Source organism: Peromyscus leucopus, chromosome 1, assembly GCF_004664715.2.
Source record: "Peromyscus leucopus breed LL Stock chromosome 1, UCI_PerLeu_2.1, whole genome shotgun sequence".
Lineage (NCBI taxonomy): Eukaryota > Metazoa > Chordata > Mammalia > Rodentia > Cricetidae > Peromyscus > Peromyscus leucopus.
Window position 1 is genome coordinate 136,509,024 of NC_051063.1, and position 13,553 is coordinate 136,522,576.

The following is a 13,553-nucleotide window of genomic DNA, read 5'->3' on the forward strand; positions in this document are numbered from 1 at the left end:
CTCTCTCTCTCTCTCTCTCTCTCTCTCTCTCTCTCTCTCTCTCTCACACACACACACACACACACACACACACACACACACACACACACGCATGTCTGTGTCTGTATGATGTGTGTTTATGTATGTGCATATGAGTATCAGAAGACAACCTTAAGTATCAGTCACTCCCTACTTTCCACATTGCTTGAGACATGGTCTCTTTGTTGTTCACCACTGCATACATCAGTCAGGTCAGTTGGCCATCAATCATCCGGGAATTCTCCTGGTTCTCCCTCCCATCTCCCTCTGGACATGCGGGATTACACAGGCACACTATCGTGCCTGATTTTACTTGGGTTCTGGCAATTTGAACTAATGTTCTTGTGCTTGACTAGCAAACACTTCTCTCAGTGTAATCATTGGCTCCTGGTATAGGGGTTATTTGCCTGATAAATCTCTTCCCTACTTCACTTTCATCCTTTTGGAAGTATTTAATCTCTTACAAACAGCATATAATTGAGAATTTTTAGTTGAGCCTTAGAACCTTTGCCTCTTGGATGAAATCTTTTGTCTACTCGTGTTGACTGTCATCATTTATTTTCAGAGTTATACCTTTTCTTCTGCTATTTATTGTACGCTATTATGTTTTCATTTATTTCTATTCCTTAAAGAATATTTCCTTTATCATTTACCTTTATTCTTCATATATTTATCATGATAATTATTTTCTTGTAAGTCTTTCCTTGCATGTGCATTGCTATGCTTGATGCTAGCCTCCACATCTCAAAGTCTGCTTACTTTTCTTGTATCGCTCTCCTCTGTTCTTTGAACTGGATAATTTTGAATATGTCACATTTATTGATTCATTCTCTTAGAATCTCAAATCTGATGATAATTCTATCAACTTAATTTTTTGCTTGATTATATTACTTTCAACCATAAAATTTCCCTTTTTCCTTTTCTCATTTCTTTTCTTTTTGTTGCCAAATCTCTAACAAATTACCTATAGCAAAGTCGTTGCTACCACTTTTAACAGGAACTTTTGAACAAAGCTTTCTTTAATTGTTTGAACATACTCTAACTGTGGGGTTCTATGAGTCAATTTCTATTGGCTGCAATGTCTCCTGAAAAAGACTCACATGACTAAAGCTCATAGTCTTCATTTTCATAACCTTACATCTTCTAGTAGAAAATGAACATCATGTATTTTACTTTGTTTGTAGCTTGTCTGTATCCTATTTTCTTTTTCTTTATATCGTTTTAGAATTTTACCACTTCCCTATATTAATCTGAAGAATCTCCTTATCTTTATTGCAGTATGTACTGCAGTGTCTTTGATGAGTTTTTTAAGATGTATATTTAAATTTGTTATTTGTCTGTATCTGCTCAACATGGTGACTAGGTAATAATGTGAGTAAAGTTTGCCCTCCAACATCTTAAACCCCTGCAACTTCTCTTTTTTTGTGATTGGTTTACAGGTGTCTTTTGAGGACAAAGTTGTGGTGAGTTTTCACATATTTGGGGATTTTTTTCTATTCTCTGGTTTCTCTGAATTCTTCTCTTCACATACACATATTTTCCCATAATCCCAGATTATATATATGCAATATATTAGTATTTTTTTGTTCTCACATCCAGATCTTGTGGCATATTTTTTGCCCAGCCTGCTGCTCTGTCTCTTTATCTCTAGCTCTGATTATGTGCGAGTATGTGTAAGAGAGAGAATATGTGTGTCTGTCCTTATCCTGACATTTTTTTTTAATTTAAAATAGATTTTTATACACTATACTCTCATTATGGTGTCCCCTCGCCCAACCAAAGTTACATCCTTTCCCACCTCCCCACCCAAACAAAGCTACACCCTTTCTCATTTTTATTAGGAAACAAGCAGATATCTTAAACAATAACAATAAAAACAAACAAACCAGATTAAGACAAAATAAATAATAACAAAAAGCTAACGAAAAAGCACAAGAAACACACAGAGATACAGAGATACAAAGACACACAGATTTGCATACACTGAATACAAAATTGGAAACCATACTATGTAAGCAAAAGACCTATAAAGTTTAAAAAAAAAACTTGCAAAACAATGTGAGACTAAAATACCCCCCAAATACCAGTGAATTCATTTTATGACAGCCATCTACTGCTTGGCATGGAGTAGATGGCCTGCCTTTAAGTGTGGTTTGTATACTCAGTGAGACTCCATTGGAGAAAAGTAATTTTTCTGTTGTGAGTAATTATCAATTGGAGATAGCTTGGGGGTTAGGAGTGCATGCTTGTATCCACTTCCCCCTTCAGTACTGGGACGCCAGTTAGGCTTCTCTCTATGCAGGCCCTTTGCATGCTTCCAGAGTCTCTGGAAGTTAATATGTGCCTCAGTCCTGTTTTGTATAGAAGCCCTTGTTCTTTGGTGTCTTTTACCCCCCATTGGCTCTTATAATCATTCCATCTCTTCTCCAGAAGAGTTCCCTGAGCTCAGAGGGGATAATTTGATGGAGATATCTCCTTTAGTAAGTGTTTCAAGGTCTCTAACGCTCTGCATATTGTCCAATTATGAGTCTCTGTATTTGTTCCCATATACTGCAGTAGGAAACTTCTCTATAGTGGCTAAGCAAGACTCTGATCTACGAATATGACAGAATGCCCTTAGGAGTCATTTTTTTTGCTTTGTTCCTGTAGCAGAACAGTATTTGGTTTTCTGAAATGTCACATCTAGTCCCAGATTCTTGGCCACCCAAGCAGTGTCAGCCATGGGTTCCATCTCATGAGTAGCTGTAAATCCAACCAGATAGTGGATGGTTACTCCACAAGTTTTGTTCCACTATTGCACTCACATATATTGTAGGCAGGTTACCACTGTAAATTGCATGATTTGTAGTGAGGCTGGTGTTTTGGCAGAGTGCAGAGTACCCTCCAGTACCATGAACATTAATCTGTAGGGATGAAGGGTTATTTAGGCATCAAGTTGACTTCTCTATGTTCAATGCATTGTATAGGTGTTGTTCCAGCAACCAAGCCTTACCATCAGTTTGTGGAGAGCAACCAATAGCTTTTGCATTAGCCTGGGTTGTTTGGGGGTTCCAAATGGAATACTTTGGCCAGAAACTCAATTAGGTGTAACCCATATCAAGAACTGAACTGGAGGTTTCATTTGGAGGCAAAAGATATCTAGTTAGGACTTTGTCTCTCCCATTACTTGCTGACATTTTTAAGTTGCTCTTTTATTTTTGTTTCATTTTGTTCTGCTTTGCTTTGACATGGGACCTCACTATTTAGCTCATGTAGTCTTAAGCCTTCCATACTCCTGCCTCAGGCATACTGAGACTAAATATGTTGCTACCATGCCTATCCCTGAGTTGTATGTATATTGATGAATAAATTTAAAAATGGTTAAAGAAACCCCATTAAGCAAGTCATATTTGGGGAGTTCCTGCACAAAAATCTAGCAGTTTTCAAGACAAATTTCTCCAACTGTATTTGGCCAAGTTCCAGAGGTTTAAAATTACAACTTTTGTTAATTTTATCCTTTTTTATATTTGTGTTTTGCAGAATGTATTCACTGACCTGTTTTTAGTAATACAACTAGACGTCCCAATATGGTTGATTAATAAAGATGAATACATATTTTGAGTGAGTATGAAATGTGTTTGTCATTTTGACACTAATATTAAAGGACAAAATTCCTCTGATTGAGTTGCTCTATTTGATATGTAAATACATTCTCAGGCTGTGACTTCCGGCAAGTGAGAGGACTATAAACATGTCTTGCATAGAAGGTCTTTCCAAGGTCTCCATCTCCTCATGACAAAGTAAATGAGCCCTCTCAATTCTGAAAAGATCCATTTGCACACATACAAAACCTATTTTAGGATAAACACCAAAATCAAATTCATTATTTATAGATTAGATTTAAAATACCAATGGTGGAAGGAGATACATATTAATCAGGAACTGCAAAGCAAGGCTGTTAAGAACAAAAAGTGAGGGAAGAAGCTGAACATTACCCACTTTTCTCCTTACATACATTGCTTAATAGCCCATGAATAAATTTTGAAGAACTCCAGAGCACCAAAAAATCAGTTTTATAAATTTCTTATGAGCTCTGATTTTATTATTTTACAAGGGAGAAAACTGAGACTTGGGCAACTGACCAAACTAAAATAATGACTCTGAAAGATGTCTATCAGTGCACAGAAGGACTAATATTTTAATATCATTGCCATCAAACACTACTGAACTTGCAAGCAGAAGCTGTGGTTTGCCTATCTCTCCCTGATCATACCTTTTGCTTTACTTGACACAAAACTGAGCTCAAAATATTTGTTGCATTAATTAACTAATATAACATAACATAAATAACATAATCATACAATAAAACTGGTATACAGAACATAAGAACACACTTTGTAATTGGTCATTTAGATGGTTAATCTCAATTGTCAACTTGATGAGGTACATAATCAGCTGGAATGTGGGCTTTTGAGCATTCCTCCATTCTTGTAGGGAATTCTCTTGATTCAATTAATTGAGGTGAGGAGACTGACCCACTGTGAGTGGGACCATTCTCTAAGCTAGGATCCTGGACTGTATAAAATTGCCATAAGCTAGTTACAAGTTATCTTCTCACTGCTTCCTGACTTTTGATGTAATGTGACTTTAAACTTCTGCTGCCTTGACTTTTGTCATGAAATACTGTATCTCAAACTGTGAGATATGAAAACCCTGTGTCCCTGAAGTTGCTTTGGTTGAGGTATTTAAAGGAGAAGTAAAACAGGTGTGCACCCAGCCTGTTCAATTTGATGTTCTCTTTGTATTGAAGAACCTTAAGGTTCTGTTTCTTCTCACTTCATGTAAAGAAGTGTCCATGAATATTGTTACCTTTTCTAGGTAAAGACATGATAAAAGCCATACTGACTCTCCATAAAATTGAATAATACACTTTATATTCACCTGCATTACATATATGAGATCATTCTTCACATTTTGGCATGAGCTTCCCAGGTAAACGTCCTCATGTACTGATTTCCCAAGTAATACAATTGATTTGGGCTTCTGGTAGTCTGCCACTGTTGACATGGTTAAGACTTAGAACTAATAGATTTCTGAGGATATGTTCTTGGTTCTGCTATAAATGTCTTAGGGAAAAAATCAACAGAAGTATATGTCAATGGCTCTGGTTAAAGAAAACACAAGGAAAATATTTCCAGGTAAGGTTAATTTGGTGAATATTTGTTTGCTTCTTTTATGTTGTTTTGTTTGTTTGTTTGTTTGATAATTGGTTAATTTTGACTTTTGTTTGTTTGGTTGGGTTTTGTTTTTGTTTTTGTTTTTGTTTTTCGAGACAGGGTTTCTCTGTGTAGCTTTGTGCCTTTCCTATAACTCACTCTGTAGACCAGGCTTGCCATGAACTCACAGAGATTCGCCTGCCTCTGCCTCCCAAGTGGTGGGATTAAAGGCATGCCCCACCACTGCCCAGCTTGTTGGTTGTTTTATTTACTTTTGGATTGTTTTTTGTTTGAGTGTGGGTCTCACTGTGTAGTCCAAGCTGGTCTTCAACTCAGTATCTTTCAACTTCAGCCTTCTAGTACAAGATTAAACCCATGGGCCACTACTCCTATTCAGTTTGGTAGGTTTTAATTTCTCTTTTAAGGTCATCATTAGCCTTAGAGATGAATCTACTTGTGTAATTTGTGTAATTGTGATACTCAGAATAATAAAAGATTTACAAGAACTTGGTATCATCATATTCTTGTTTCTTTTCTTCATAATTTTGAAACAAAGGCTAGTCTTTATTTTGCATTTGGACAGCTTTGCAACTTATATCTCTTCTTGATGCTCTAAAAGCAGTTATGTTATCCTGACATGGAATGGTCCCTCTTGGTTTCCCTCCTTAACTTCCTCTTTATTGTAGTGTGACTATACAGCGGCCCATACCACTGGAGTCCACATAGCATAAAATTAGGTTCAGTGGATAACTATCCCATTTGTCAAAGAATGTTCATGCAGAGAGATGGTGGTTGACTAAAGCCTTGGGTGTACTCATCCCTTCATATTTTCTTAAGGTTTTTGTGTTCAGGTTCATTGTATTTCTCCCATAATTTTTGTGAAAGAAACAATATATTTACTGTCTTTATTTTATAAGTGGCAGAATGAAAATTCACAGAGTTAATCATTATAAAGCCAGTTGTTAAAATAAAGCTTCTTGTCACCAATTCCCTGTGCCATAGAGAAGACAAGAAGTAAAGTTACCAGATAGTGTGACATTATTCAACACAAATGTAGAGAGGATATAGAAACTTCTGTTCTGTTTACATTATAACTATATGGGCATAATCATCAAGACAGTTATTTTAAGAGAAAAAAGATGAATGGGAACTAAAAGTATAAGTCAGTGGTAAAGCATCTGTCTAGAAACAAAGGTGAGTGGTAATGGGTACTCACAGTAAAGTTGTGGTCACAATATACCATACTATCCAATAGAGCGACTTACTCTGTAGCTGACATCCTCCAGGAGGGCAGCTCCACCCACAGTGCAGCCTGCTTGCCACAGAGTTTCCTTCATGCTGCAGCCATAAAGGAATACATTCTTCTTTTGGGAGTGACCATGGAAATCGCAGAAGACCTACAATAAGTCACAGAAAAGAGAAAATAAATGCAGGTTAGTGCACTGGTCTTTTACATGTTTGAAATGTCCAAGTTGTCAGAAAGATGCTGTTTACTCAGAGTGACCAGCCATGTGGGAATGGTGATGACTCCGGCACAGTTGCATTGGCAAAGCTCTCAGGGGAGAAGGTAGATGGCAGGACTCCTAGGAGGGAACAGGATGCAAAGAAATGTGTGTCGTGATTAGGTCTTTTGAAAAATTCCCCTATGGTAGGGACCTAGACAGAAACGAGAGGAAGAACAGCAGTTAGGAAAATATATATATATATATATATATATGTATATATATATATATATATATGAAAAATTTAAAAACTGAAAAGTAAACAGACAAGACCCATTGTAAGGAACTAGATCCAATGTATAAAGGAGAATCATTATGATTCTTCTCCAGATTCTGACGTGAAAAAGAATGACCCCTCAAACTCAATGGTTTTCCAAACTCACTTTATTTTTTTAATTCATGCTACAGATGAGCCATGAGGCTACACTATATAACTTTACCCTAGGGTTTAAGCTGAGGGAGAAACCCTCATTTGGGACATGCTAGTTTGTGACAAAGGGTAAAGTCATAGTGAAGGTGGATTCCTGTTTTAGCTCTTAGAGATTTTCCTAAAAAACAAAGCAAATATCTATGTGCTCACATTGATCAAAGAAAGTCACATGGCTAGCCTCATCAGTGTGGAGGGGAAATACATTCTTTTCCCATGTTTTCTTAGCAAGTTACAAGAAAGCAGTCAGTGGTGGAAAATCCTGAAAAATATGTTAATAATTAAGAAAAATTATGAAATGCAAAAGATGATTCCCAATTCTCTTCCATCCACACATATAAGGACTTTCACAATTCACTGTGTTCCATTGCTATCAAGGGGTCGACTGTTTCTTTACCTTCTCAATCTAAACTTAGCCATGCAGCATGTCTTGTTAAGAATAAACAAGCTGTGGTTTATAATCCACTTGTACTTAAATTCACTGTCCTGGGGTCAACCCTGGCTACCCTCATCAGACGAGAATAATCACCCAGCTAACATAGATGGTTCTCTCTCAAAATCAGTAACTTTAATAAATAGATTTTGTTTAAGCCACCAAGCCTAGGGGTCATTTATTATCCAACAGGAACTAAGTACCACAATAATCCTTTGAAACAAAATAAACAACGTTGCATTTTCCATGCAATGTAGACTAATAGCCTACCTGAAGGAAGATGCACTGAGAATTTTACTCTATAAAAGTATCCAAAGTCTAGTCTAGAGCTCATTAGACTTTCTAGAGTCCATATCCACCTTCTCTTTTTTCCCTAAAAAGGAGGAGAAAAGAAAATTGGAGGAAATTCTCCTCCTTCAGTTGGAATCAGAATTAAGATTCTCATAAAGCACTCAGATAGAAACATATGAAAAGAATACACACAGCAGGTACTTTCCCATAACAGTCCAGAAGTGATACTGGAAAGACTATCTTGCAGGTCCAGCCAGGTGGCTGATTAGACTCCAGGACAACTCTCTGCCAGCAGAGTCCCAGTGTTTTATATTTGTTAGTATTGTGGTCTAATTATTCCTCCCTATACTTCTCCACTCTTCTTTAAGAGGTATTTATTTTACTATTAACCTTGAGGGTGGGGGGACTGCCAGCTGCTGTCATGACAAGCAGCATGTGAAGATGCCGGTAAGCCACAAGCCACGTTGCAAGGTATAGATTTATAGAAATGGATTCAGTTAAGATATAAGAACAGTTAGCAAGAAGCCTGCCATGGCCATACAGTTTGTAAGCAATATAAGTCTCTGTGTTTACTTGGTTGGGTCTGAGCAGCTGTGGGACTAGCAGGTGACAGAGATTTGTCCTGACTGTGGGCTAGGCAGGAAAACTCTAGCTACAGGAAAAGGTCATTGAAGAATATAAAAATATGGCCCCCTGGAGGCCAAACAGATATCCTTTCCTGACACAGAAGTTTTTAGAACCCCAAATCACTGTGGTCTCCCAAAGTACAGTCACTATCAGTGAATGTACTGAAAAAGCATCAGAGAAAAGAAAAACATGTAATAGTAAAGAAAATATTTTCTTGATTTTAACTTCAGTAACATGTAAATGGCATTCTAATATACAAGGGTAGTAATATAGAGAATATTAATGTGGAGAATAGCTGCAGCACATGTGAAAGTAAATGTAAGAGTGCAATATAAAATACGAGAAAAATCAATATATTTTACATAGTCAGTAGAGTGCACAAGAGGCAACATATTAACTGAAGTTGGATTCTGATTCTTTAAGATTGATAAATGAACAATGGGGTGAACATGAAATTATTTCAAGGTGCATAAGTAAAAATCAAAGATATAAATCATATCCTCAAGAGTACTTGCTAGATTAAGCATAATTGAAATCTCTATGAACAAATGAAACACATACAAAACATTGAGCGTAATGATAAATTTCATTTCAACCACATACATAATATGAATCATTAAATGTTTACTAAAAGATAATATCATATTAGATAAGCCAGTTTACCTAACTGTACTGTCTACAAAAATACCCATTTTAAGTATAGAAACAGTGAATTAAAAGCTAAAGTGTGGCCAGGTATGGTGACACACATCTATAACCTTAGCATTTGGGGGATGGAGCCAAGATGAATTCAAGAGACTCATGAATTCAGACATTTCTTAGCCACACAAAGAATTTGAGGTCAGACAAGGCTTGCATGAGACCCTGTCTCAAAAAAAGGAAAAGTAAATCTGTAAAATGTGTGTATGATACAAACCTAGGCAAAGGGATTATGGAGTATCTACAATAATTTAGATGTGGGAAATATTGAGTAAAAACATGTGATGGCTGATGCACCTGTGTTGTCTTTGATGGTTAAGCCTACCTCTTTACTATTCTACTTTGGGATTCCACATTCCATTCAAATCAAAGATCTATGTAAATACTGGTGTCTGCTACAGACATGGCCTTCAGTGTAGAAGGACTTTGGAGTTTTTTCAAGGATGAAAATGTTCCCTTTACTGGTGCATTGTTAGTGCCTTTGTGAATGTCTCCCCTTACAGACAGAAGGTAGGTATAGGTATCACAAGATAAATGAAGCACAGGACCAATCTCCTAAGCCTTCATTTCTCCCTGTGCCAAGGAAGATCGAGCATCTCAGTCTGACTAAATGTAGGTGAATGTTGAGCAAAGGTGCCAGTCATGTGACTGATTAAGCCAGTGGTTTTCAACCTATGGGTAGCAACCTCCATAGGGGTCACATATCAGCTATCCTGCATATCAGATATTTACATCATGATTCTTAACACTAGCAAAATTACAATTATGAAATAGGAATGAAATAATTTTATGATTGGGAGTAACCACAACATGAGGAACTGTATTAACAGGTCACAGCATTAGGAAGGTTGAGAATCAGAGGATTAATCTGTGAAGTCAAAACCAGTTGCTCAAGCTGACAAATTAGCTCTAGATTATGTACTTTTATCCATGATGTCTGCCCAAATCTAACAGTATGGTCTGTCCTTACTAGTAAAGGACTCCAAGACTCCATTCTGGCATCAATTTCCTGGGTTACATATTATTTGTTAGCAAACCCTTTTGATTCTTTTGGTTTATACCCTATTTGCTACTTGGGGATCGTGTGCACTAATATTCTGATATTGTGTTCATATTTGATCTGAGTTATCAGATTAGGAAGGTACAATGAGGAGTTGTGAGGTGCCTTTGAAAAATTGAGTGTCCTCTTTTGAAGCATCTTCCCTAGCTAAGATTAAGTCATGGCTTTCCAGCAGAGGAAGAATAGTCTCATTTTTACAACCCATTGGTGGATGAGATTTCGATGATGTTCTAATCTATGTTACATGACAATGGGTCTCATATATCAACATGCATCAGAATAACATGGAGGACTTGGCAAAGCAGATACCAGAAACTTGCACCAGCAATTCCGTGATTCAAGTAAGTCTGAGTCAGGCTAAAGAATTTGTCTTTCTAAGAAATGCCAATGTGAGGCTGATGGTCCTGGTCCCAAGACCATACTTCAGAAACCCTCTTTTCTAAAAGATCCAACAAAATAACTGTTTAAGGTCTAATCATCTACCATTATGAACTTTCCACCAACCTTTATCTCTTACATCTCAATTTTTCTGTGTGAATAAACATGCACCATTCTTATGAAAAGTGTGCAAACAAATTAAGCCTGTGTCTTAGCAACAGATTTCTCAATAAAGCCAGAAGGCTGCTTGGTGACAGGAGTTCCTTAAATGCTAGATTCAGTTAGAGATAAAAGCTGTTATTTTTTCCTTCCTGATCCTTACAGACTCTGAAAGCTGAGGTAAATGACAAATTATAGACCTATTCACCTGTGGGAATGAGCACTGCTAAGCCTTAGGATTCCAGTGGCCTCTGAGGATTTGGAATGAAAGAAATAGAGACATTGTTCTGCTTGCTGCTCAAATGACATCCCTAAAAATAAATGCCTGTTAATTATAAGAAACATGTGCTCCTCCAAATTGCAGGGGGCAATTACAAGTCAAATTATCAACTTATTTCAGTTGAGGAAGCTTTTTCTTTTCTGCTTGAATACTATTTGATACTTGCATTTTCTTCCAGTAAAATTCTTTGCCAGAATTGTAGTGAGTGTACCCAGTTTGGAGACCACAACATTCATAGATTAATCAACAGCCCTGTCTCACTCATCAATTTATTCAACAAAAAATCTGCATGTCTGCTCTGTGGCAGGAAAAATTAAAATTTTAACATAACTCAGGGTTGCTCTCCACAGCGACAATAACAATAAATAATTAATTTATCTATTGAACACTCATGAGTCTTCAGCTGGCATGTTAAAAATTATACAAAATGGATGTTATAGAATACTTAATTGTATAGTCATATGCTAAAGATTTATAAATGTTATTATAAAATAATAACAGTGGGTATCCTATGATAAAGTAGGCATTGCTGTCCCCATTTTAAATAAGAACATTGAATTTCAAATAAATAATTTGCTCAAGTTTCAGTTATTGAGTATATGAGTAAATATTTGAATCCAAATTTCCCTTAATTCCCAAACAACATTTTTTTCCTTTCTATTTTATTTCATCTAAAAGCTATTTTGTGGGGATGACCCCAAAAGGTAACAATCCTGGCAGCTAGAGAAGAAAGCTATGGTAAGGATAAGCTTAAGTCTCTGGAAATCCAACGATGTTTCATACTTCTAGAGAGGAGTGTTTTACATGCCCTTCCAAGGGGTGGTATCCCAGCAGGCATGCAATATGGTAGTCCTGGAAGTGGTGGTCCACAAAGAAAGGTTATACCCTCAATGAATTTTACCAAGCCAAAAAAAAAAAAGAGGCAGTATGTGCTATGCATTTGAGGAATTAGTGATTCAGAGTAAGTAGAAAATGAATAAAGAATGGATTTTAGGAAGCTGTACACAGAGAGTAGGCTGCTTATTATTGCACTTACATGCCATCCTAGGGTGTCTGGATGTTTTCCTGGAGATTGTGAAGCATTTGGGCCAGGAGAAAAAGCAGAATCACACCCAAATGTGGAGAGTTTAAGAGTGGATCCCAGGAAAGAGACAAAGAGGCAAGATGCGTGACAAGGGTGTAGCTGATGTCAACAGACAAAAAAAGTATATACAAAGGATGTTTGGGGTGGAAAGATAACTAAGCAGACAAAGAACTTGCTATGCAAGCTTGAGGACCTGAGCTCTATACCTGGAACCCACAGGGATAGAGGAAAGAACCAATTTCAGAAAGTAGTTCTCTGACCTCTACACCATGCACAAAAGTTAAAAAAAAAAAAAAAAAAAAAAAAAAAAAAAACATAGAAATAAATAGGGATTTAAAGGCTCTGAACAGTTTTGTTTAGTTTTGCTTGAGCTAGAGTGTTTTGTTTTGACTTCAGACTCTTGACTAAACTGATTCCCTTCTTAGGGTCTTAATTTCTTCACCAGCAAAGTAAATGCTGTGGTTTGGATTATGGTTCTAAAGCATAGTCCTCATGTCTGTCCCTGGGACACCTCCCAGTGAATTAATGTCTGAGCTTAATTGCGAGGTTAATTTCATACATGCAAACATGTGTTCTGTCATTCATTGTACCACAAAGAAGTTGATCAGGATCACATTGGCATGCTCTGCACTCTCCTCCCCCATCTTTCTCCCTCCCTTGGTCCAGTTTTGATTTCGCTGCAAGTTAATTGGACTCCCATCTTTATGAGGTTACCCTGTTTCAAATCCTTCCCTTCATGCTTCCCCTGCTTCCTGTGGCTCACCTAGCTCTGATTGTGTTTACTACTATGCTTTGCCAGCTTTGAGCTCCTGTGTTTTCAGATCCTGACATCTGGGTCTCATTGTTCCTTCTCAGCAGTGAGACTCTACATTATTTATACAATTGCCACAGGAAAATGAAAGCAAGGCTGAATCTCGGAGAAGGCAAGTTCTGGAGAATGTGATGGAATCCCCAAAGAGCAACACTTCCAATTCAGCCAACCAAGGTTCACTAAGCCCTGGAGATTCCGCTTTTACACAGTATTGGACAGGCAGCATTCAACCCACATTTCTGAGAATAGTAAATATCTCCATAAGGGAAATGATATTGGTGGCATGTGCAATTATGTTCCAAGAGCCCAGTTTATAAAACTGTGTATCCCAGATGCAGTACTAGCTACTGTAGGCTTTTCCCAGTATCTTCAAAGCATCAGGTGCCCTCACAGACACAAAAACCATGAGTGCTTGAATTGAGTCTCTTGTGCAAACAGATCTATATTTGCATATGTTATGTCCTTTTCCCAAATACTTTGCATGATCTTTATACTGCCTACAATACCTAATACATCATAAATGCTGTGTAGTTATAACTGTATATATTTCTACACATTTTTTTTTAGGAAATAATGACAGGAAAACAAA

The 13,553-nt window shown here is 37.1% G+C and overlaps 1 protein-coding gene across 1 annotated transcript in view; it reads right to left on the reverse strand.

Annotated features, from left to right (window-relative positions):
• The window catches only part of Agbl1 (ATP/GTP binding protein like 1), an 830,193-nt gene that overhangs the window by 363,329 nt on the left and 453,311 nt on the right, over window positions 1-13,553 (reverse strand). The window contains exon 20 of the mRNA XM_037198558.1: window positions 6,479-6,610. Within this exon, the coding sequence (XP_037054453.1) occupies window positions 6,479-6,610 (132 nt within the window). The remainder of the gene's footprint in view (window positions 1-6,478; window positions 6,611-13,553) is intronic.